The sequence below is a fragment of the Manacus vitellinus genome, unplaced genomic scaffold (assembly GCF_001715985.3).
Source record: "Manacus vitellinus isolate BGI_N305 unplaced genomic scaffold, ASM171598v3 scaffold_5_pilon, whole genome shotgun sequence".
In the NCBI taxonomy this organism is placed as follows: domain Eukaryota; kingdom Metazoa; phylum Chordata; class Aves; order Passeriformes; family Pipridae; genus Manacus; species Manacus vitellinus.
The window spans coordinates 27,203,411-27,230,346 of record NW_021940682.1 but is presented as its reverse complement, the minus strand read 5'-3'; the positions used below and the strand labels follow the sequence as shown (position 1 = coordinate 27,230,346).

General features: G+C 34.8%; 1 protein-coding gene across 13 annotated transcripts in view; it reads right to left on the bottom strand.

Annotated features, from left to right (window-relative positions):
* PPFIA2 (PTPRF interacting protein alpha 2) overlaps window positions 1–26,936 on the bottom strand; it is a 330,580-nt gene that overhangs the window by 100,938 nt on the left and 202,706 nt on the right. For 11 of the 13 annotated variants that reach the window (XM_018080360.2, XM_018080361.2, XM_018080364.2 and 8 more), the window contains 3 exons: window positions 25,655–25,756; window positions 15,339–15,503; window positions 5,015–5,089 (listed from right to left, as the gene is read on the bottom strand). In XM_018080360.2, coding sequence (XP_017935849.1) covers window positions 5,015–5,089; window positions 15,339–15,503; window positions 25,655–25,756 — 342 coding nt within the window. The remainder of the gene's footprint in view (window positions 1–5,014; window positions 5,090–15,338; window positions 15,504–25,654; window positions 25,757–26,936) is intronic. The other 2 variants (XM_018080363.2, XM_018080371.2) reach the window with 1 other exon arrangement.

Genomic DNA, 26,936 nt, shown 5'->3' with positions numbered 1-26,936 from the left:
AGAGGAATGGTGTTTCAGAATTTTCACAAAAAAATATATTCCTCAGGTAACCAGAAACATATATAAGCGATCTCCCTGGCCTTCTTCAGAAAAAAAAAGGTCCCTGACTTTCACCCACTTTTATCCAGAGTTTTGAGATCCATAATTTCTGGATTTTGGATTTATGAAATTCTGGGTATACTATATGTTCCAGAAATGCACATGCTAATTGTCCCCCCAAACTATTCCTTTAACAACACTTCTACTAAAAAAATCACTTTCCATTGTATTTACACACAAAGCCCAAGGCCACCAAGAAACTCCTGTAAAAAAAGGTGCCTTAAGCTAACAGGAACTAGAAAAGATGAGCATAAAAATATGTTTTCACATGCAGCCATGGGTAAAAAGACATACCACATTTAGCTATGGTTTCACTTCAAAATACATATATATTAAATATTACAGAATATTTCACTAGCAGTAATGATGCTGCAATCATGTCTGCAGCATCCCTCATAGTCAGAGTCAAAACTGTCAGCTGTAACAAGTTTTACTGCATTTTTTATTGCTTTCTTGACTTTCCTTGCATAACAGAAGTTAGGCAACTAACACGGTATTTGTAAGTTCTTTGGTGAATAAATGACTACATTTTCTGATGTTTCTGGTATAGAACATAAAGAGTCACAAATTGCAAACCATCCTTTCTTTTCAGTGATAGAGCATTCATGAATGCTTTAATAGATGCTATAAAAACTAGTATTAGGGAACCCTAATGAATAAACTAACCCACTGTCAGGAAGAAACCCTCTGTCCAAACCAGACAATGTATGCAGTTATATGAAGCAGAGATCTATGATCCAAAACTCCTGCAATCTCTCTGAGAGCTCCAGGAATTGAATTTAGCCTCAAAGTTGAGTAAAATTCTGTAGGAGGAAGTGGAAATTGTAACAATGAGGTTTTAAAAGGAACCCTGAGTTTAAAAATATAATCTATGTGTCAGTTGACAGAAGCACTATAATGTTATTTGACATTTGGAAATGGTGCTGGTAATTTGAACAAATGTCGAGAAGTGCATGGCAGTACAGTGATATATACACTCATATCAGTGGTTTCTCTAATTTTATATTCTACACAATCCCAGCATTTTCTGGGTTCCTGAAGTCTATATTTGAGATAATAGATGTAATTAAAGCTATATTTTTCATGCCACATTTTCTACTAATTAGGAAAGGTGGAAAAGCCAGCATATTAACCAGAAACAAAATAGTGTTTTGCAATGTCACTTATTATAAGAGAAAGTTGTTGAAAGGTCTGAGTAACTGTTTAAAATGGGCGGGAAAAAATTCAAGTGCAAATTAAACACAGTCATTAAAAAACCCCAAACTTTTCCTCAGTATTGTATTAACTACATATAAAACTTGATTTTACAAAAAAAGCCTTGAGAAAAAGCTTGAAAGGTCATTTTTTTGAAACTATTTGTCAGAAGCTCTGGGAAACAGTGAAATCTGTAAATGGATATTGCAATAGTTGTCATTTAATGCTGCACATTGCAACAGAAATGGATTTAAAATGGATTTAAAAGCATCACTGTGGGTCATGGTCTATAATCTATGTATCCTTGAACTGTACAAGCCAGTACCACTTGAATTCCTGGGGATATATGGCACTAATGACTAATCTTAGTGTGTTGTTTGCATTTGCCATAATTTAGCATACTTTTAACAAAGACTCACACTCGTAATGGAATAAGAGTATTTCAAAAGCTGTGGAACAAAAGTGGTTATCTTGTCAGTATTGTCATTATTAAAGTTAATTTCCGTTAAGATCATAAATGACAAAACTGGGAAGGAAAATTAACATCCCACTTCTCTCACAAATGAGACTCATTCTTCTCAAATTAATGTGTAAAAAAGAAACCGGTTAGCAGAACGTTGTTCGACTTCGAAAATGTTCAGATACTCACTGAAAAAGATCACATTTGCCCAGAAAACTGTGCACAGATAGACAGTATGGTCCACTAAGCTTTGTTACTGGATATACCAATTGCAACTTGTCTAATTGCTAGCTGCAAATTATAACCCTCAGTGACAAAACTATTTGGACAAACCATGGGTTATGTGGAAGAAGACGAAAAACAACATCATTTTAAAAGCACCTGAGGGGTAAGAAAATGTAGTTATGTTTTACAGTAATTTTAACTAAAAACAGATGGTAAATTTCTCATAAAACTGTTAATGTTATCTTCTATTCATCTTAGCTACAATAGACATAATAAATAGGACATCTACCAGTTGTGAACGGCTTCCACTGTGAGCAGAAATGAAAAAAAAAAATGGTAATCTTGGGTATATCATGTGATAACTGCAGATTAAAAGCAAATATTAAAAGCATGACCATGGAATTTAATTACTGTAGACAGTTATCTTGCCCTTGTCTGGATGAAAACTCACTAACATTTTGCTGCTGTGCATAATGGTCCCTTCCACTGCCACTAAGCTGCTGCAGCAAAATAAAATAAATAGTGAAATAAATTTTCCTCTAGTAAAACATATATTTAAAGAATTTTCGATCCACTCTTTAATAAATTATAAATTTTAATAAAGTATAAGCCCATAAGACCAAAGCCCTTCTCTATCACCCTTGTGTAATTGCATATAAATATGAGCTACATAAGCTAAGTTTGCCCAACAGGTCCAACTGTCCATCTCACTTGCCCCTGGATTTTAAGTCAAATGTGTTACTATTGCCTGTCAAATATTAAGTGCTTTGTAAGATTGTGTTATCAACTAGAGCTGAAATCAGCTTTGCCAGTTACAGATGTTTTCACTCTCTTTTTTATTATATATGTAATATGCTATGAAGACTGTAAAATGAGAGCTTATTTAGCATCTAATGGTGGAAAGCTATAGTTGTTCTTTCTCAATTTTTGGTTTTTTTATGTATCTCCAATTAGTACTCACAAATGTCTGCAATCTCTCACTGTTGCTCTGTGTCAGAGCCACAGCCACAAGTTTTCAGAGAAAGGTGTGATCTTAACATATACATTTCTACCATTTTTTATCTGATACTTGTCATATATCTAAACATAATTTGTTTCATTAGAGAATTTATTTACTGTGATCATTTTATGTTTAGATATAGTACACTCTTAGAATAGGTATGAGAAAATGGATATGAAAGAAAATTTTAATTTTACTGGGAGAACAGACACTGAGACAGGAATGAAGAAACTACTGAAAAACATATTCAATACTCTCAGAAACTTTGACCATTTATTTTCATATATAGTACAATACATTTTTAAAGCGCTTTATTGCCTGCTTATTCACAGTGGAAACTAGCATAAAACCAGACTTATAAACTGCAGTGCTCTAATTAATTTAGTCTTATTCAAATAACTGTGTGAAAATTATCTGAACTCTTGTTCAAATGCATTAACTCTTTGAAAACTCATTCTCTTCCACATCTCTTCCCATTTCACTCTTTTTTCATTATTATTAAAATGAATTTCCATTTTTCAGCTTTAACAGTTCCTCAAAGGAAATTGGAATAATAATATTCAGATTGTGTTAATGCTCATGTTATGATTGACTGATTCAGTGTCCTCCTAAATGTTTTTACTATCATGTAGACACAAACTTTGTAAATTTCTCAGGATTTGGGGCAAGAAAATCTAGGGAAGTCCTATTTCAGTTTAATTTATTTGTGTACGCTTTTATTCCTTACTGTCAAAAAAGTTTCACTACATTTTTAAAACTCCAAATAGCAAGGCAATGCTCTAAAACCTGGTCCTATGCCCAGTGAAGTGAATTTGGATTTAACTGAATAATGAACAGGAGGGATTAGAGGAGTGCAATGCATCTCAGTTGGCTTGACTGACCAAAAAGACTGCTTTCTATTTAATAAGCATTAGTGTAAAAACCAGATTACACAACACAGTGTAACTATATAATTTGAACCCAAGTTCACAGACCAAAGGGATGAATCAAAATATCATGTTAGTAGGTTCATAGTTTATCATATTTATAAAAAAGAAGTGCTAATATCTTAATTGAAGATCTTATTTTTAAGAAATTACTTTAAGGAAGTACTTTTTCTAGCTTAAACTGGGAAAAAATACTTTAGGGGTCTCTATTCTACATTATCATACACTATTCTGAATTATAGGTAACCCACTTTGCAAGAATTATTTGGTAGTACTTTAAGTTTGTCTGTGGCTGCTTTCAGTTTCTATCTTAAGCCTGAGTAAAATGACACTGGTAAATGGCCAGAACCCAGAATAGTTTTAATCCAGCTTGTTTGTCTGACCTATTTTTAACAGTGTTAGAAGAACATATCAGGTGGATTCAGAACACGATGGGAATAGTAAAGTCACCAGCAGTCTCCATTATTTATGCTTTCTGGTCTCAGAATCATCTTTCTGGGGTGCGAAATTCCTTTCTATATGTGTGTACAGTTGTTTGTTCAATACAGTTATGTGTTGCTGTTCACCCTTTCAAACAAAACAGAACAGTCTGCAAACAGGAAAAAAATCTCTTGTCCTAGTTCACAATAGTTATATGGCACCATAGTTCACCATGATACACTGCAATTAAAAGGGAAGAGATAAACCTACATTTCAAGGTTATCCATAATCCTTCCTCCATCAATGTTAACATTTATATAATGGGTATGTATATGTGTGCATTTTACTTAACAGCATGAAAATTCAGGTTATTGAATTGTTTGTAGTATCTGACGTATTTGTTGGTTCACTCATTTTTCATGTCTGACAAGAAATTTGAGAATCTGACACTAGGTTTGGATTTTGGCTTGCTCAAAATGGAATAGAAGAAGGGAGTAAATCAGTAAACAGAAGGTTGTATTGATCTTGCAGCCACCTTAAACAAGCCTCTCTGAGAAGCTTACTCAGAATGAAATTGATCTTAGGTGTTTGGGTTTTTTTCTGACAGTTTTGAGAAAAGTGACAGGGAACACATGGGACAGATTATTAGAGAAATTTAACCTCAAAAGGGGAGAAAGTGTTTTATGTTACCTCCTGGTTAGCAGCAGCTAGTTCTTCTTCCAGTGCAGAGACTCTTTCTAAAGAAACCCTCAGTCGTTCCCTTACCTAGAAGAAAAATCAAAATATGTGCAGTAACGTAATTTCTATTAGTCTTTAAAGATTATATAATCTGCCATACGCACTACTGTATGTCCTGCCAGTCCATTTGCAGGCATGTGTGTTGTACCCTTTCATGAGACATACTGTGTAGTAAACATTTAAACCTAACTATAGGAAGAGTTAACCCATTAAAATAGGTGTCAAACTTTAAATGTCATATTACTGTTCCACAGTCTGCCTATAATTTTATGAAATACATAGCAAATGCAAATATTTTAAGACTATATTAGGCATAAAAATAAAACTTTCACAATCATCTTTCGCAAAGGATAAGGAAAAAACATTTGCAGGTGGTTTAAGTCCACTCCACAGAAGATAACTACTCTGTTAAGAGTAACTGAATGCAAAAAATTTGTTGCAAAAATAACTTGCAGCATTGCCTTCAGGCACACATACTATAGATTTTTTAATATCATCATGCATTTGTTTCAGTTTTGCAAAAAGTCATAAACAGTGTACACCCTCATAATCAGAAAAGTCTGTTTGTGGTTGCAGCAATTTCATAAATAACCTATTCTGTTCTAAGGATGTTTATGATCTACTAAATTGTTATTACTACTACAATTGTAATTATTACTCAACATTTATTATTAATAATTAATGATAACCTAATAGCTCTGAAGACATATTTACTGCTGAGTGCTGTGGCTCAGGGTCAGCTCATGTAGCGAGAGACAACCTAAGCTGGCAACGTAGTTGCAGTCTCCCAGTATGATCAAAGGAAAATCAGACCTGAAGTGAACTCCAGTGCTGTGTGTAGGTGACTCTGACTGCCAAGGGACCTGTGGCAACTCCTAAACTGCATACCTTCACTAGGCACCTCACATTAAATGACTTTACAATCTGGCTAGTCAGTCAATGCTCGGGATATATTTCTATACATGTTCCACCTGCACTGCAGCAATGCTGTTCCAGCTGCTGATCCAAGGATATTTAATGCTATCAGCAATGTTTGTAGGGTAAGGTAGTATACTCTATTAGACCAAAAGGCATAGCTGGAAAACAAAATAAAACAAAAATCAATCTTTCATGTACAATAGAACATTATAGATTTTCATGTACGTAACAGTTGTTTTTACACCCTTGAAAAATACAGGAGGTCCCTGAAAAGGTTGTAAATGTCCTAACACTTTCATATTTTTTTCCAGTGATAACGTTTAGTCTAATAAATATTAACTTTCCTTACATATTTTATTTTCCATTACTACTGAGAGAAGTGAGATTTTCTAAACAGACTCACTATATTCCAAGATTGATTTAGACTTTATTAGATGAAAAGTACTTAGCAAAACTATAACATAGCGTGTTCACTAAATTTTAAAACTAACTAAATCTAAAGATGAAAGACATATTCAGGAAATGAACACTTAAAACTCTTCAGCGTTTCTAAGAGATGCAAATATAGTTGCTTATGAAGTACTTTGTGCCTTTTGCTCCTCTTTACATTCTTCAGCTTTATTAAAAAAGCCCAAAATTTGAGAATTTATTTCATGTATTCACATAAATTAGTGTATAGTTTTACTATACACTAAACAATATTGCTAGCCTTAACAGAACAGAATCATAAGTGATTTTCTCAAAGGAGCAAGAGAAAAGCAAACTGAAGAGTAGTAAGGTGTAAGAAATATTAAATTATCAAGATTAGGAGGAATGTTCAGTTTTTAGTCCCATTTCTGATTTATTAATTTCCCTCTGTTCCTTCCACACTATTAGACCGAAAATATCAACTGTCAATGTTTTCAAAGATGCATGTTGTAGCTTAAATGGACATTTCCCATAGCGTGTCTATCTAATCAATAGCTGAGCTGAAGTAACTGACTGTCTGTTCCTTGCTTGAAATAAATGAAATTTAAGACATCCTGAAGTGCCAGTGACTGAGCAGTCTTGGAGAGGCAGTGGTAACAGTGCAAATTGCTACAAATTTTCATGACTGTTTCGATTGTTTTCATATGTCAGTACAACGGAATGCAGTGAAAAAATGCCACGGAACCCAAAGTGCTTTTGCTGTTTATTAAATTTTTGTACTATTTTTCATCAAAGGTGTATGCAAACACATTTAATTGTAAAGCTTGCTGTCCAAAATGAGCTACATAATTCCTGGAAAACATCCTCATTAGGCTGCAGATTTATGATAGTAACCTATGATCACAGTTATTTTATATAACTTTTTTTTTTGTTATTCAATACTAATACACTTGGAATAGGAAAAATTAATGTGAAGTATTAGATTTATTAATGTTAATGTATTAGTAACTTCCATCTAATTCTACTTTTCATAAAAGTGCTTCCCACCAAAGGTATAAAGCATCCATTATTCTGGTTATAATTAAAAAATTTTAATTGTTTAAATAGCAAAAGTATTTCTTACTTCATTTGTCTTTTTTTTTTCCCATTTTTTAGAATCACATTCTGCTTGAAAAACTGTATTATTTCTCCAATTCTTCTACCAGCTTCTAAGATCTGCTTGATGATCTGTTTCCATATCCATGTAGATGAAAAGTCCAAGGCATTGTGAGTCCACCACCCGGTACTCATATCTTTCCTCCTACCATGCCCTCCACCTTTCCAGAGGTTTCCCTGATCCCTCTGCGGATCCCCAAACTCTCTTTCTGCACCCTGTTTCTCTTTCCACCACCATTTATGTCTTTCACTAGCTCTCCACTATTAAAACCCATGCCCCACCAATGAGGGGTCTTCAGGAGGCCCAATTTCAACCTCCCTAGACACATTTGGAGCTTGTAGAAAACAATTTCTCAATGAAAATCTCAGCTTAGATGTAAAAAACACACAGAAAAATTACAGTCATCTTTCTGGCTTCAATCCTTTTATCTGCAAATGCTGCTAAGGGACAAGATGATTGAGCGAAAATTCGCAAAATGGCAGTTGTTAAAAACCAGAATGAAATATAATGAATTGGTAATTTTACTTGAAATTTTCATAAGTCTTCTGAAATGTCAATGTATTCAAGCTTAAGTGTTTTATGAAGGATAATGTAATGTAATGTTTTAAAAAATACATCATAATTTGTCTAAAACTGGCATTCTCTTTGAATGGTGTTAGAAACTTGCAAGCCAACTAGGACACATTACTGAGGATGTCACAGATCCACAAGCAGCTGGAATCAGAAAAATTATCCTTAAACTTTATACACTGTGGCACTATAAAACTGAATCCTAGTGGGTTTTATACAGACATTTTAAAGCCTGAAAACAACACTCTCTATGTTATAACATCATTATGATCTGAAAGAGAAATCTGCTCTGGTTTACAACCCAGAAGCTGTAACTGTATTTCTCATTACAAATCTGTTTCTCAGCCATATACAAATGTATTGCAAAGGATTTTGTATTGGATTCCCTCTTAAAATTTATATTCACAGCAAAAAACCCAAAGAGAGTCATCCCCATTTCTGAGAGATGTGGGAAAGAATGGTGTTCCTGGTCACTATCTTATTAGAGAAAGAGGAGCTAGAACAAGAGCTAGAACAAGTGCAAACTATTTTTATCTGATAACTTTAGTTTGTTGGTTTTTTTAATATGATGAATGCAAAATAGTTATTAGAATATTATATTGTTTTCTATTTTCCAAAAGTGAAAGTAAATGAATAAATATATGTCATATTAATTAGATGACATTGTATATATCACTTCATAAATAACATATGGTTTAAATTTCTATTTTCATGGGCAAAAGATAGGGCTTTACTAAAAAAGGTTTCGTAAAGTAAGACTAATCAGATGTCATCTGATCTATCAGAGCATACATCTTTAAAGGACAAATACCTGGAGAATAGAAGGCTCTGGGGAGACCTTATAGCACCTTTCAGTACCTACAGGGGGCTTACAAGAAAGCTGGAGAGGGACTTTTTACAAGGGCTTGAGTGGACACAGTTGAATGGCTTCAAACTGAAAGAGGGCAGCTTTAAATTGGATAATAGGAAGAAATTCTTTACTGTGAGGGTGGTTAGACACCGGAACAGGTTGCCCAGAGAAGTTGTGGATACCCCATCCCTGGAAGTGTTCAAGGCCAGTTTGGATGGGGCTCTGAGCAACCTAGTCCAGTAGAAGGTGTCCCTGCCCATGGCAGGGGGTTGGAACTAGATGGTCTTTAGTGTTCTTTCCAAGCCAGCCATTCTGTGATTTATGATTGCAGTGCCACAGACATAGCAGAAAAAGGTTGCTCTTCCATGTTAGAGGGTTGCTCTCTCATTATAGGGTGTATCCAACATATGCAAAGATGACTCAGTATTTCTCTGGATTTTAAATGCAAACACATTATCTTGAAATGTAACATAGTCAATGTCATGTTAGTATTGCTGTCAGTGCAAAATATCACCCATCTTTCTCTGTCTCCTAGCAACTGCTTCCCACGTTTTTGCTTGCTGTCAAACTTGTTTCTTCATTCTCTCCAGATCTGCATCTCATAAAGAGCTTTTAAGAAACATTTCCACACTAGAATTAAATAACTTCCTTTTTTTTCATGACATTTCTATTGAATAAAAGCTCTCCTAGTTACCTGCTAATGAATAAAAAGGTAGCGGTAATGTTGACCTGAACAGGTTGCTTTTATTTGCAAGTATATATTTATACTTTTCTACCATCAATGAATCTTAAGAGAACCAGTTGTTTTTTGATTTTTAACTAAGACACCTGGTAGCTGCTGTCCTCTGTGAAGATCGACTGGACACTTTTCTTACAACATTGACCAAAAAACTGGATTTGGAGAAGTGCATTCAAACAGTTTCTTCTTTCCAAATGCACATTTTCAATGTCGAACCCAAAGTTTGAAGCAAAATAGGAAAAAGATATACAGGACAATAGACATGCTCAGAGAGATATTAAAAGCCAATTATAGATATAGAGTGGCATAAATAAGATAATAATGTTTCTATCTTTTGTTCTTCCTGAGTTGCATATAAGGACTGTGTACTTCCTGACTTTATCTATACTCAATCTCTATTCTAACTAGGAATTTAATCTGAGTTTCTATTTTTTATTCAACTCTAATGGCATCTAGTATATATTGTCTTCATTTGGTGCTTTATAAACTATTCCATGTATATTCATATATAATATCCCAAAATATTTCATAGTGCTGTCTAACATTAGCCACACAACTCTTCATTGCATGAAAAAAAAATAACCAAAGAAAGATACCAGCTACTTCGCAGCAATAAGACTAGTGTTTGGGAACAGTAGCATTGAGAAGGTCAGGGGTGAATAAATGAAGAGAGGTTTCCAGTTTTTGAATACAGCTGCAAATTTCAATTGACTTACGCAATAGCAAAGGCTATAAGAAATGCTAAGTCAGAATTTCACATTGATCCTAGACTGAATCACTCCTAACCTCTACCATATAAAACTTCACGTTTTTTTAACAATGCTCATTGTTTGTGAGACATAACCTAACCTTACACTTAGGAAAAACAGTCACTGAATTTAACTTTGAACATGATGAAAATCTAGAATTGGTAGCAGAACTGCCCATGTCCTGTGTTTTCTTATTTCTAAAAATGTTAACATAATTAGATATACAAAAATTTTTGAATTTTTGTCAAATTAAGTTTCTAAATAAAATGTGGTTACTGCAGTATCATTTTAATTTGCTGTGACACAGCTTACCCAAGGAGACACAAATGAGATTTCTTTGAGGGACAAATAAAATGGTAAATACTTATAAACTAAATTAACTCTTTCATTATTCCCATGCCCTAAAGTGAAAATTCCCACAAAACACTTTATAGGAAGACTGTTGTTTGGCAATGCTAGAGTCTCATATGGATAGTGGGATAAGACTAGCAGCATACTCTTACCACCTTCTACTCACCAGGGGGGTACCTACTGGGTTCAGCCAAACAGGGCTGTCTCTCTCGCATGGGAAGCTCATGACAACCTTTCATTCTACAGGGCATGAAGGGATGCTCAAGGAGCTGTCAGACACTGAAATAACTGTCAATGAGAGTCACACTTTTTCAGAATAATGCAATCATGGCTGTGACCCCTCCATGGTGATTTATCTTCTCGACAAAAGCTAATGGCAAAGCCCAGACTTCATGTAATATATAGGGAACCAATGGACTTTGTGAAATAAGTTAAGGCATCATTCCTGATTGTTATTATACTTAAGCAGGCCTCCCTTAAAATCATTGTTTTATTTTTCACCTTAGATTCTGTTTAGTATTTTTCATTGCATTTTGTTACAGTAATGAGGATGTCTTTGTAGTTCTTGTACTGTGCACCTACCAAATCTTTTATGATCAGTCAAGTTTAGTGGTAGAGCTTGTTACAACACCTCAAGAAGTTTTAGTGTAGGAAGTGAAAACATAAAAGAAAATTTGAGTTCAAGAAGAATGTTAAGATTTTCTTCATATTTTTGTAAGTCTAAAGGGCAAGTTTTTTTACGAAAATATTTTGTTGTGCTTTTCCAACAGCTAAATTAATAGTTTCAGTGTCAACATTTTTTGTGAAGAAAAAAATTAAAGTTTTCATTATTCATTTTCAAAGGTCATGATACATTTTTAGTGCACTTTTGATAGTTTATCTTCAGCTTTGTGTGCATTTTTTGATGGGGCAGCGTTTATTTCCTGTGACATCATGTATGATATATCATGATTTCTTGCCTCAGTATTTATCGTGAAGTTCTATCCATAGGCCTCACTGAACATAGAAGCAGAATCTGTGGGAGTGAAGCATAATCCACAATACAGAGGACAAGACATGCGTGAGTCAAAGGGAGTGAATTGCCAGCATCCAAGGATACCAAGAGACTTGATTGGTGTGTGAAAATAACAGAAGTCTGGGAGATTCCTGATGAATGGAAAACCCACAAATGTTGTGTCCACCATCATGAAATACAGGAATTATCCTGGGAAGATCCAGGAAAGTACAAGCTGGCTAGTATAGGGAAGGTTATGGAGCAAATCTTCCTGTAAGCATTTCCAGGTACATAAAGGACAAGACGGTGATTGGGAAGAGTCAGTATGATTTTGTCAAAGCCAAATGATATCTGGCCAACCTTTTGCCTTGCATGATGAGAGGATGGGCTCCATGGATGAGGGGAGAACAGTGAATGTTTTTTACTATGTCTTTACTAGCTTTCTGCAAGATCTCCCATTTATCCATAGACAAAATGGTGAGATATGAATTGGTGAAGTGGATTCCACAGTGCATAGAAACTAGGCTGGACTGCAACATGCAGAGGTTTGACACAAAGTCCATTGACTTTGTCCAATGATCCATGTGTCATCCCACTGCCGTGAAAGGAATAACCCCAGGGAATGGGACAGGCTTGGGGAAGAGAAAGTTTTGCAGAAAAGACCTAAGGGTGAATAATGCCAGCACACAGCTTGGTCAGAGGGTTGGGGGAAACGATTATTCCCCTCTAGACTTTTGAGGCTGCATCTGTTTTTGGGCTCCCTGGCATAAGAAAGGCACTGACAGACTTCAGTGAAGGTCCACGAAGTTGGACATAGGTTAGAGCACATGGCATATGAGAGAAGCTAAGAGGGTTGGGTTTGGTCAAAGTGAAGAAGGGAAGGTTCATGGGAAACCTTATTGCTGGCTACAACTAGTTAACCAGAAGACATGGAGGAAACAAAGCCAGCTTTGTCTTGCAGATGCAGAGTGACAGGACAAGAGAGAACATGTGTAAGACTCAACAACAGAAATTCCAGATAGGTATTATGGGAAAAAAATTACGATGAGGGTGGTGAAACCGCACAATAAGTTTCCTGCATAGAGATATCCAGAAACTGATTGGACAGGGCCCTAAACAATCCAGAATAGTTGGCCCTGCTTTGAGCAGGAGTTTGGGCCAGATGTCTCCTAGTAGGACCAACCCACATTATTCTACTAATGCTTGAATAGCTTTAACGAAGCCTTATAGGTGGATTGATATCTTATTTCTGAAGAGTCTGAAACAAATCTAACTTACATAATTTTTCTGTCACTGTGCAGAATATATGACTCACATGCCATAAAAGAAAATTTTTAGCACATTTGGGTGTATGCAGTCTTTTTTACTTTCATTATTTTTGAATAAAAATCACAATAATGCTGACAATGTGTGGTACAGTGTGAAAGTATATTATCAGTTATCTGGAAGATACATAAAATATCTTTGATCCAATCTTTCTGGAGACACTATAACATAAAAACATAGTTTTATACAGGATTTGCACTTGAAAATAATGTGTTTTAGGTTTATAACAAATTTTTTAAAAATAACTTATTAAACTGTTTCCTTGATCTTGGAATTGTTTATAATAAAAATATGATTTATTGTATCAAAATAAAAAAGATTCAACACATAGATGACTGGCAGGTAGGAAAAAGTAATTTTGACCAATTAATTTTAAAAGTTGTTTTATAATGTAACAATTCTCCTGTTATTATGATTGCAGATGGTTGATTTTTCTACACTGATAATTATCATTACCATTGGGACAGGAGCCCATTATATACATGTGTACCTGTGTCACTCCAAATTTTTTTAATGTGCTGAACACTGATTTTTAACATTACATTAAAAAAAAACAAAAAACCAAAAATAGAATTTTCAATAACATAGGTCAAAATATTATATTTAGCTTCAATCTAGTTCTGTACAATGATTTTCAAAATGGGATGTAAAACAAACTGCATAGTACCTAAACACTAAAACATTCACAAAATAAAATGTGTAAGAGGTACACAGCTTCTGAATAATCAGAATCTCTTTCAAGTTTAGTTCTTATTATATTTATCCAACATAGTGTTAGAAAGTATAAAAGCTGGAGAGCTTCCTACTCTAGTTTTATCAATATTTAAAGTGCTGGATATAAGACCAAAAATCTGACCATAAATCCCATCAATACTCAGAAGATCTTTTTAATAATACAGGATTTTTTAAGTCTTAGTGTCATTCAAAAGCTTCTTATGATTGCTTCTTATCATTGAGACTGGATGTGGTACTTAGTGCCATGGTCTAGTAACCTCAGTGGTGTTGGATCAAGGATTGGACTTGATGACCTCGGAAGTCTTTTCCAGCCTGGTTGATTCTATGATTCCATGATTCTGTGATTCTGTACAGCAGCTAGAACTATTTATATTCTCTTTTCTAGATTTTTTGAGGCTTTCATGCTATCTAACTGAGTAGACCATATAACCAAAAATATATACCTAAACACATAATAAGTTTTGATTTGGTCTAAGTTCCTTGAACTTATTTAACTTTGAACCTGATAATTAACCCAGTATGACTCCTAACCCACAGTGTCTCACCCTTTATTACCAGTGATATATAAATATTACTATATAACTACAGCTGCCCTTTTCATAAATCTGTCTCTTTTAATAATAGTTCCTTAAATATAGTCAACGTTCTGAGTATATTTCTGAGTTTAAAAAAGGTAAATTTATTACTGTGAGACCATTAAACTGGTTCTACACAGCACAGCTCATTTGTGCAGTCAATGGTTTCAGATGCTGTGCTGCACAATGTCATCCCTGCTTACCCAACCATCTCAGAGAAGCAACTCATCTGCAGCAGGGAGCAAATCAGCCAAAATAGACCCCACAAGGAATGAGAATTTTTTCTCATGAGCCATGGTTCTCACGTGCTCCCTGCATGTGCAGTTTTGAGGCACTTTAATTACGCATCACCTTCTAGTATAATTTTTCTAGACATGAACTAGGTTTCTGAATTCATGTAAGCAATACTCAAGATGATAATTATTAATTGAACAGTTTCATTCACACGAAAGAGTCCTTTTCCAGCACAGGACATATTTTAATTAGTATGACTTGATGCAGTTATCAGCAGTTTTTATCTTGATTCTGCAGGCCCTTCATTATCCATGATAACAAAGGATCTACAATGTATTTTAGGTTGTGCTACTTGTACAGGGAACTCTGTGTTCACATAGCAAAAGCTAAAAAGATCTCTGAAATTTAGGAGAAGCATGTCTAGTATGGATGAGATTTGCTTATTTTGAAAAGTTATTGCTATTGCCTACAAAAGATAGCTAAAGTGACCTGAAGTGTACTACAGCTGTTGGTCATACATTCTTATGGATTTCTCTGTACATGTGCAAATGCTGGAAGTACAGGGCATATTCCAAGTAGTAAATAAACAGTTACTGTTGCTCTGCTGCATTATAAGGCATGGTTACGTGAGTTAAAGAGTGTTTTTAGTAAGCTTTTATTCCATACTGTACCTTTTCATCCAAAGCCTTGTGGTGCTCAAAGAGAGATTTCAGAGCTTTGAGGACCTCAACTTCACTGGAAACTCCTGAGGGAGACTGTGCTTGCCGTTTCACCACTGTCATCCTCAGTGACCTTTCATGTCTTGAGACAAGGCACTCCAAATGCTCCAGTAACAGCTATTGGATATGATATAAAAAGGTTATTAATTTTTGTGAGCTTAAATGCCATGGAAATTCTAACTACAAAGTGTATGATACCAAATGGTAACCTCATTGTAGGAGAGACTGCTGGAACAACTGACAATATTTCATGTTTCTAAATTAGATGGAATAAATATAAAACCAGAAAATCTACTCATGATTTCACTTACAACTCTACTATGAAAAGCAAGAACAACAAATCACTCAGCTTAGGGTTGCTATTTAACTAAATTAATTATACATTTACAATATTATTTTTGATAGTAATTGATAAACATTGACAACCAAATAACAACCAATGCCCATCTAAAAATCATGTAAAAATATTAAATAAGTTTATAATTAATTCAGTCTAACTTTAAAATATTTTCATTTTATATTGGAAGAAACTTAATATGTAAAAGTGAACAGTACATTTTATAAGATTTTTTAGGCTATTCATTTAAAAAGCCACAGCTAATGGTGTTTGTCATTAGCGTGTACTCTAAAATGTTTGTTGTCTCTGTTGTACTACAAACATGAAGAAAACCAGAAATGCCCATAAATATCCATGAAATAACCTGTAAACAACATATTGTAAAAACATACTATAATTATTTTTCATTATTACTCTGAGGTTAAATAAGAAAATGAAATGGTACTTCGATGTTGTACAGAAAATTCCCCACTTGTCTTTACTTTCATAGGGCTACCATTGCTGTTCTTACTCCCTGAACATAAAAGAGAATTGGTTAGCTACAAGGTTAAATCAGGATAGCTAAATTCATGAATCATAATGCATGTTAAATATCTAAGTCATTGAACTGGAAATTTGAAAGTTACATGGATAATTGTTTATTATTTCTCCTTTGATGTGGTTCTTAATATAGCTACTACTAGTAATTATATATATTTATCTTTAATCCATAGTTATTCTCATTCACACAATGGCCTTTATTGTTACATTAATTAACAGATGGCAAAACTAGAGTGCAATCACATTGGAGTTGTAATATATAGATATTAAGATAGGAATGAATAACATTTGGTGTCATCTTTGCTTCAAACATGATACTTATGTCTGGATTTACACCTGATTACTATGTTACAATAACTGTATTATCATAAAAATAGTGAATGCATATGCAAATAATGTTAATACATTAAGAATTGTAATGACTCCCCTCAGCTCAAGAAAGGAGGGTATTTCTATCATTTCTGAATCCAAGTGGTGACCTGTATTTATCAAAAGCAAACGAGCAAGAAATTCACAAGCTCTGTCAACCCTGGAGGGCTGATAGCAGATACAGGTAGATTTTTAATTATTTGAGGCAGTCCAATGTAACATGCAAATATGAAGAGACCTCTTAATGATAGAGACGTCAGGAATTCAGTATTGGGCTCTGGTAGGTTTGTAACTTAAATGAGGTCAGAACAGCATCCAAATATTTGCAGAGCTTTTCTGTTCACAGGATCGTGTACATAGTTAATTGCTATCATGAATAGAATTGAATGTTTGAATTTTGTTCTAAATTATTATACCTTCATGATTTTTCTAGGCCCCCTAGTTTACCTGGGAGAGAGCTGGAGAAAAGTCAATATCTGACTTCTAATTCTACAACCTACTCTCTGCCCTATCTCTTCAAAGAGTCTGTGAGGCTGCAACATTTCCTTCTCTGTGCAGCCTGACTCTGCATCACTCTATAGCCCTGGGGTACCCAGAATTTGACTCTAATCTGTGCTGTGGACTTAGATTTCTCCACAGTTATTCCCACTTCCTGGCTGATCCTGTTAGAGCCAGGCTCATCCTGCCCTGTTCTCTTCATGCAGAAACTTTTCAATGCATAATAACTACCTCAAGATCAGTCTAAATCCAGTAAAAAGACTATGAATTTCTGGAGAAATGGGGAAAAAAGGAAAATATTGATTCACTGTTGAGTTTTTAGTATGGCCATTCATTCCACAAGTCCGTTAGTTGTCTAATGCTCAAATTGACACCCACTAAACCAGTCCAGAATAACAAAACCTTGGCAACCTCTTTTTTTCAGCCCAACTGAGCAAACTTAACATATTTGATTTTCTGTTACCCGAAATGACTGATCTCCCAGACAAATACTGTGATGATCAGAGACTTCTGAGAGCCTGTATGAAAGTATTAGTTGGAAATGAAAATGAGAAAATCTGGTTCAGGAGAGAAGAAAAATGATGGTGACATGGAATTCTTGACATTGAAAACCTTTCATAACAGAAGGGATTATGCATAACCTATAACACAGAGATAAATAAGGAACATACAAAAAACCCCTAATATACATCCACAACTTCACTTTGAGCTGGTGTAGACAGACAATCCCAAGAGGGAATTTGAAGTCAGTATGGACAGAAGAAAGACCAAGACCCTTACTAAACAAAGGCAGAATGGAGATTGAAAAGAACAATGAAGAGAGAAAAACAAGTTAAACAAAGTTTTCAAATATAAGTGCAGAGCAATGGGAACTCAACATTTCTAATGTGGTAATTGTGGAGAGGTTTGCTATTTGAGATGAACAGTGCAGCACCTTAGCCCTTTGTAGAGCTGCAGATAACATATTTAACTCTAGGTTAAGTTACTGCCATGCTAGATACACACATAATACATGATATATATCCAGATAGACTATTAAACCAATACAAAACACAGTACTAAACCAATGACAGCCATTCATTTAAAATACATAAAAGCTGCATTTGCCTTTAGCTTAGAACTACCATTTCAGAGGAGAAAAAAACCATTCCAGTTTCTGCATACATTTCACAGTTGTTAAACAAATCAAGTGCAAAATACTGTGTTGCCTATTTTACTGTATAAAGACAGATAGTGAAATGTCACAGCTAGGGTCAAAAGACTCATGGAGAGCTACCACAGTATTTGTGAACATTTCACACTTTTTTTTTTCCTGTTCTTATTTACTCAAGCTACTCTGTTTGCAGTCACTCATTCTTCTGGAAACTACCTCTGAACACTGCAAGTTTCCTTACCATCAGCCCTACAAGTGCTCAAGAAGGAATGATAATACAGATTTCTGGCTTGCAAAAATTTCTTGGTTTTGCTTTTCAACAAAAGTCCACTTTAGGTCTCTATAAATCCTGTGAGCACTGCTTACAACAAAACCAACTAAGCAGGGAATACTATTAACCAGGTCTTTTAGTACAACATTACTCCCAGCTGTACTGAAAGAGAAAAAATCCCAAGGGTTAGAATATCTGACTGTGACTGAGCACCTGATGGCAAATCCTTGCCTACTACTCTGATGAAATATTAGAATCACAGAATCATAGAATTTTTTAGGCTGGAAAAGACCTCTAAGATCATCAGTCCAACCGCTAACCCAGGACTGCCAAGTCCTCCACTAAACCATGTTGCTAGGTGCCACATCTACATGTCTTCTAAATACCTCCAGGGATGGACCATCCAGCCTGTTCCAATGCTTGATAACCCTTTTGGTGAAGAAATTTTCCCTAATATCCAACCCAAACATTTCTTGGTGCAACTTGAGGCCGTTTCCTCTCATCCCATCGCTTGTTACCTGGGAGAAGAGGTTCAACTCCACCTGGCTTCAACCTCCTGTCAGGTAGTTGTAGACAGAAATAAGGACCCCCTGAGACTCCTTTTTTCCAGGCTAAACAATCCCAGCTCCCTCAGCCAATCCTCATAAGACTTGTGCTCCAGACCCTTTACCAGCTTTTATGCCCTACTTTGGACATGCAATGATACTGCTGTTTTATTCAACTTTGCCTCAAATACAATTATGTTAAACAAAAGGGTAATAGATTTTCTCCACTTCCCTGGAAAGAGCAAATGTCAACTATATTGACAGAACTATGAAGTGTCTCACTGCTACAATGATGAGGGAGGAGATATGTAAATGTAAAAAATGCACATTGAAGATGACAGTGTGTCCACGGAATGTTTAATTTAATGACTGAAGGAAATCACAACAATTTGTGGGCATGTTGAGGACTTTCCTCCTCATATGTAGTTCAAGAATTAATATTCCAAATATTCCAAATATTTGGGAGAACATCACAAGATTTCCTCTTGAAATAACATTGTAACAACACTGGTAGTTCATTTAAACTACAAAAGAATTGTTAGAAACCGCTTCAGAGATTTCAGTATGTTGCAATTAAACTCTGGCATTAATAGTGATCATGGGCTGTTGAGCATTTTCTGCTCCCTCACACTGTGTCGAGCTGTTACAGTTGTCAAGCACTCAGAGGGACAGGCAGCTTGCAGGGAAAAGAAGAAGATCAACAGCAGCAGGTAGGACAGAATCACCCACGCGTCATTGCTATGCTTTTCCTACTGGAAAGCGTAAGCTTGACAATGAATTATGAAATAATCTGACAAGTGAGTTTTATATGCTGGGTAAATTTTAGGATGCTCAAGATGCTGTGCTGACAATTGTACCTTATGTAAATGGAACGGTTTCTGGCGCTCTGGATTTTTTTATAAGCATAAAACGCGTATAAAAATAATCATTTAAAGACTTAAAAATGCTCTAGTGTATATTCTGTGAGTGAATGAAGCATCTTTAAAGTGTTAACTAGAACAAAATCAACAAGAAAAGAGAAAATTATTAGAGTATACCCAGCTTCCTGTATTTCTCAAATCACCTACAAAGCACTTATGGAAATGATTGATTTCTGTGAAATGGAACAGCACGGTTAAATTTAATGGTATAAACTACATCAGTGTGGATTATTGCCTACTCTGCTATACTATACCATACCATCATGACTACCTGAACACTGATTTACATATGGAAAATGGAAGAAGTTAAAACATTCTTTTTCAGGAATGAAGACTCAATAAGTTGATACTAGTGTGACTCAATACTATTGAGTATATTATTGATACTATTGATACGCACTATTATAGGACACGGATTTTAATGAATATAAAATTTTTTAACTTTCTTTATTTTCAACAAAGTTTTCTGCAAAAAAAGGTTCACATCAGGAGAGTAAGTGCAGAAATTATAGAATCAGCAGATGGTAATGAAAAGAAAAGGAGAATAATAAATAAAGGAGCACAGTGAAAAAACAAAGAGAGGGTATTTGCTAAAATGAGACAGACTTAGCTTAAGAGATTCTTTAGAGGAATAGGTTAACCCACTAAGAAGACAATTCTCTTTTGAGGTCCAGCTTAGAATTTCTCACCAGCACAGGCAAAAGTGAATTTCCTTTCAGTCTATATTTAGAATGAACATTATTCAGTGAATCTCCATCTCTGGTGTAAGTAAAGATGACAAGTAAAATAAGCAGACATGGGGTTGAAGATTATCTCTAAATCCAATCACAAAATCAGTGATTTTCTTTGGCATTGTTCCACAGTGGTGGAAACTACTTTGCACCTGTGGTCAGCTGGTGTGACCTCCAATAGCTATACTTGTAAGATAACAGTGAAAATCATTCTTTGAAAAAACAAAATTACAGCCTAATTACAGCGTTATTTGCCATGTCTGTCCTCCTGTACAGAAACCAAAATACTAGTAACTTAAAACCTTAATGAAATCATATGTGAAACAAAGATATGAAAGAAAATATAATAATCAGGATAATGATTAAAGTAATGGAAAGAAAAGGGTTTTATAAGAATAATGAATACAAATACAATAACTATTAGACTACACAGATTACCTGAAAACACAGGTATTGATTAACTATATATTACATTCACTATCTATTGTCACCCTATATTCAGTGACACTTCTTTTTTTGAAAGAAGAAACTCATATTTCATAATACTGAGGCAAAAATAATGACATTTACATCATTTATGTTAGTGAAATAATGCTTTAGGATTTGCAGAACTTCAGGAGACAGCTGTACTTATTTTCAAGTGTAGAGTGCTTTTAGACCATAAGAATTCACATTATCATGCTTAAAAAATAAAATAAAGTGCCTGACTCAGTTTCAGCACCTATCAAATGTACCTGATGTAACTAAAAGGATATATTAGAAAATAACCTAAATGAAGTAGTTAAAACCATATTTTAAAAAAATATTCCTAGAGTTTCCCAACACAATAGAAGAGAATTTGAATAATAAAATATAAGGTTAAGTTCTGATCTATGGGTATTATGATACTGCAGTGCATAATAGAAGATGTTTCATAAACCATTCAATAAGGAATTGAGAAAATAAATATGAATAAAATCAGATATAAGTCAGCCTTGTTCACTTTAATAAGTGCTTCAGCTCCTAAGATATGAAGACAAAGAGAGATGTTGACGCTGTCTTTATTACAGCTGTTTCATTCAGGAACATAGGTTTAATTTTTGTTCTTTCTAGACTGCTAAAACTAAAATATTTCAGACCAATTTAAGTAACAATTTAGGTTATATTCAAAAAGCATATGTTTGTGTTCAGTTCTTTTGTGTTGTTTTAGTGAAAAAAAAACACAATCAGGTTAATCCATATCAGTATTGTAAGAGGTTTTTTTCTACCAAACTATCCCCCAAATTTCTTCATAATAATATTCTGATTTAATAAGTTAATCCTACACACTTTTTCTACTTTTAAAGAATACAGATTGAGACCAAAAAAAATCTTTCAATTTTAATTTAAATTTAGCACTGCCAAAGTAGTGCTATTTTATAATCTCCTTTAAATAACAAGCTAGATCACACTGACTTGTCTTCCAGCTTCAGAAAAGATGCTCTCTCTCTAAATGCTGTAGTTGATCATTCCAGCTAGAGAATATCCAGAGAAATAACTGTAAGGGTTTCTATTAAGATATTTTGTATACGTTTTCAGAGTTCTGTTAAATGGTTTTGCAGAGAGAACCTGTTTGTCTTCCCATCAGCAATGCCACATCAGTCAATACCTATACATGTTCTTCTGCACTTTCTATTTTGCCTCGAGTACTGACAGAGGAAGTTGCTGGCTAAGTTTTTGACATGCAAATATTTATAATGTAATATGTCAGAAAAATTTAATTATCATAGGCAGTAAAAATGCATATTCAACAGTAAAAGGTCAGTAGGAAGCTTGGCGTAAGAATGCTCCTAGAAGGATTGAGTAGGAACTTGATTAAATATTGGGATAAGGTTTAATCTCTGGTAATTTGGCTGAGATTTAGAGTATATGGGTCCCAAGAAATGTAATTCCATCATGGTCTCTCTCTAATACATGTTACCATCAAGATCTACTACTGCAGCTTGGCATACAGTAAGAAATCAGAATATCTGTTGTTGGTTTTGGGGTTTGTTTGTTTATTTATGTGATTAGCAAAAAGTGTATGAGGCTGTTGCCAGGAAATAAAGAAACACATAGGTATGGGTCTAAAGTAAAAAATACTGCCAGTTAGTCATAATTGAAAATGTAAAGGGGAGCTAGAAGGCTAATGTGTTCCCAGAACCTGAAAGAATTGCCAACTTTCATTTCTTTCTGCTGATCTTCAGTTTGAAGCAGGAGGTGCTTCAAATAGTATCTTTATGCTGTTACCCCAGGGAGAGAGAAGGCTGGATTATAAAATTCAGAAGGTGCAATTTGGAACTGAGCCTCTTCATCTAAAAGTGGTAGGAAGTGCTACCTGGGACAAAAGAGGTTCTCGTGAGTGGTTCCACTATGTGTGGTTATGCATGAGTGTGCCCTCAGAGGTCAGGTTGGGTAAGACTTGCTAGCTTGCCTCTAGCCAAGCTAGAGCTGGTTCAAGTGTGAACATTAGAAGGATGGACAAAAGAAGCATTAGTTGGACTAACTTTATGTATGAGAAAAGACATTTAATTTTCTCATTGCAATAGTGTATCAGTGGTCCTCCAAATACTATTACTTTATTAGAATCTTTGCTAAATTTACAGAAAAATTTTGGGGCTATTTTTTTCTTACAAAATATTAATGCTATTTTGTATTAATAACAGCATAGATCTCAGTTTGCAAGAGTGCCTCTTTATAGGCAATGCCTTCACAATGAATGTTGTTAGAAATCTTATTACTAGTCTGTCATCAAGACCATATGTTGAAGACAACAGCTTTGCACCTAATACACTTGTCTTCCCCAGTAAAAGAAGTGTTCCTATAGAAGACAGCATGATTATTACAGCCAACTCTTGCAACTAATGTAATATACGGCAGTTTAAAGCCTGGGAAGAACATATATATGACACGATGGGGGGATAACTTATTAGTGAAAATGTTAGAGGTTAGGGTAAAGCATGTCTGAACGACTTCTTTCTCCTTCTCCAGTATTACTTGAGCTCTGTATTTCCCTTTTGCTTGCTGTAACATCTCCTGATTCCCTATATTTTTTCATAGCCTAAATATTTTGAGCTCCAATACCTAGCTTCATTTTGAAAACACGTTGTTAGTGTTTACCAATTTTAGCTGCAAGGACTTACAAGGATTATCAGACTCTATAACTCTCATTTGTTGATATGAGTTCTGGAAAACCTCTTACTGATTTTTCTTTTACATAACACAAGAAACAGAAGGATTATCTTTAAGCTTCTTGGTCTCCAAAGAAAATGCCTATGACAGAGATCAGTCTGACTTAGGAGATGACTTGCATTTGAGTCATCTTCCTTTTCTCTCACAGTTGTTTGGCAAGTGACTATCTTTGGTTACTTGGCTGTCTTGGAATTTTTGCTAGTCTGCATTGCTTAGATCAGGTATTGGTATTGGTACACTGCAGTTTTAATATGCTAAAGTTGGTGTTCAGTGGGCTTTGCAGTGAAGTGGATAAAGCATTTTTACATTAAATACTAAAATAATTGACATATGTGGCAGTTACTGATAATTTAAGCAGCCTTAGAAAGCCTTCAGATTTGTAGCTGAGATGCTTTGTTAAGTCTAGAAAATGCAGTGCAATTCATACATGCTTCTCCTAATTAATTAATTAATTAATATTATTTTTTGGGAGTAATTTTGAACTGCTTGGAATGTGTGACAATCATGGGGGAAAAAAAAGGTCTCACCTCTGTCTCCCATCATGTTTCCCAAACCCATCACCCCTAAGAATTTGTGTTAAATGTGATCATCTCCTGCACCTCAAGAGACCATGGAAGAGACCATGGGTCAGCTTTGTCTTTTTGTATGTATCTATATGATCTGTCCTTCCTTGGATTTCTGAAGTCTATGGCACCCTGGTGCTATAGTTGGACAGAAAAAAAGGAAGGAGAAAGGCCCTCTCTCAGTTCTTTTGGCATATACATTCTTACATTCCCTTCAGAATGCAAATTAACTGACTAAGGAAAGATGTCATCTGAGTATCCAAAGTACTATTAGTTTATTATATAGCAGGAAAACAAGAGGAGTTACACAGATCACAGAAGAATGAAATATGGATATGAGAAAACACCAAGTTCAACCTCTGAGATCTATTCCATATGTCCATTACCAGCCTGACTCCTGTCTGATCTGGGACTATTACATCTCTTTTCTCACACCTTTCCACAAACACCATAAAACCTTCCCTGCCACCCTCTTCATCTTCTTGAGAAATTCCGCCTTTTCCCAGAGACTTTTATGTGCAAAATATTTTGTCCTGAAAACAGTTCTGTACATCATTTGAGAATTTTCAGAAGATGCTGTCACATATAATCTTGTTCCAAGACAGAACAACATCTTCTGATTGAAGTAGAACATGACAAATTTAAGGGTGAAATCTTGTCCCCACTCAGCTGTATGGCAAATGACATTTACTTCAGGGGTCACATGGCTGCATCTAAACTAAACAACAGACTGCCTGTGGTAAATGTGGCATCCTTCACCTTATCCTTATTCAGACCAAATTCAAGGCACAAGGGAAAACAGGGTCTGTTGTAACCTTGCCTTTTGCATTGATAAAAGATGAAGATATGTGCAGGCCACTTAGGCAGGTCCTGGGGCTTGCAAGGCTGCATTATGGGTTTTAGAAAACATTTAAACTGAATGACCTTACCATGTTATATGCAAAATCTACTATGTCTAGTATATCTGGCTAATACACTCACTTCCTCCAGGACTGTAGCACAGTAGGTATGTCCTGCTACTTAGAATGTTTTAAGACACATTCATTTACTAAAGTGTTGGAATTTCTTCTTATTTACACAAATTAAGATTTAAAATTTTATGCAAGTTTACACATACATGACATCCAGAAAAGGTCTCTGCTGTATACTTACTCTTGTGTTGTTTCTTTCAGCTTTAAGTTCTGAAATCTCCTCCTCTTTTTCAAGCAACTGTTCCCTGCATGCATTTAATTCTTTTGTCAGTGCAGCAAATTCCTGTAGAATAAAATTATATATGAAGTTACTCAACATGTAAGCACTAGAATAATTTAATCCATATGCATTCTAGAGTTTGAGAATTTGAATAATACTTAGAAATCATCAGCACAAACTAAAATAGCATACGTAAACTTCAGCATCTACCAAAACCATTTCAAGTCTAGATATATCTAATAAAAAACAACTAATGATTTAAATTTATAATAAAAAAAGGTTCAGGATGATAGCAACATCTCCTATACATAAGCTACCAGAACCACACCAGAAGAAGAACAGAATTGGCCAATTTCATAGCAACAGAGACACCACATTTCACACATAATGAAGTTCAACTCAACATACCCATTTTGCGAGTGTTCTTGCCTCTCTGTAAGGCATCCTTTGCAATATGGCATGGGAGAAAAAAGTTAAGGTATTCACTGATCAAAATCTATCTAATATCAGATTAACATAAGTAATACATGTGTTGTGAAAAAATACTCTACTTGATTTAACTATTTAGATGTCTTTGGGCATTATAGTGAAAGGCTGTGATGACTCAGAACAATATTTATGTTAGTTAGAATGAGCTTCCTCTGAATCAATAACATAAAATGAAACTGTATTTTAAGTTGCTTCCGATGTGAAGCTCTTTACATGCAACTAATAAGTATTCTGAAAAACACATCTTTTAGTTGTCAAAATTTCTATTGAAATGTCTTGATTTTACCATTGCTGTACTCTTCAACAATACACATAAATTTTTGTCTATACAAAGGGCAGTCATAGAATTGTTATTAATTTCAATAATGAAAAGGTTTCACTCCTGTCTTTGACAGGCACAACATGTACTAAACTGTAGTAGTTAATTTTATATTTTACAGCAAAAAGATGCTACATGTCCCATGAAAACAGTAAGGTAAAGGATGAAAAACCTTTAAAATCTGTGACCACGTCTTGGAAAAAAAAAAAAGATGTCTCGAAGAACAGTATGGCTGCTCAACAAAGATGTATACGTATTTTTTCATATTAAGTTAATTTTAGTTTGACCAAAACAGTCAGTGTTCAAGAACACCCACCAGCCCACAAGCAGTAAGTTAAACTGCCCCCCCAAAAGAAAGCAGTTCAAGAAAAAAACATGTCCAGGTGGTTTATCTTATCAGCCAGTAGGATGAAGCTAAGACTAAATCTACTTATT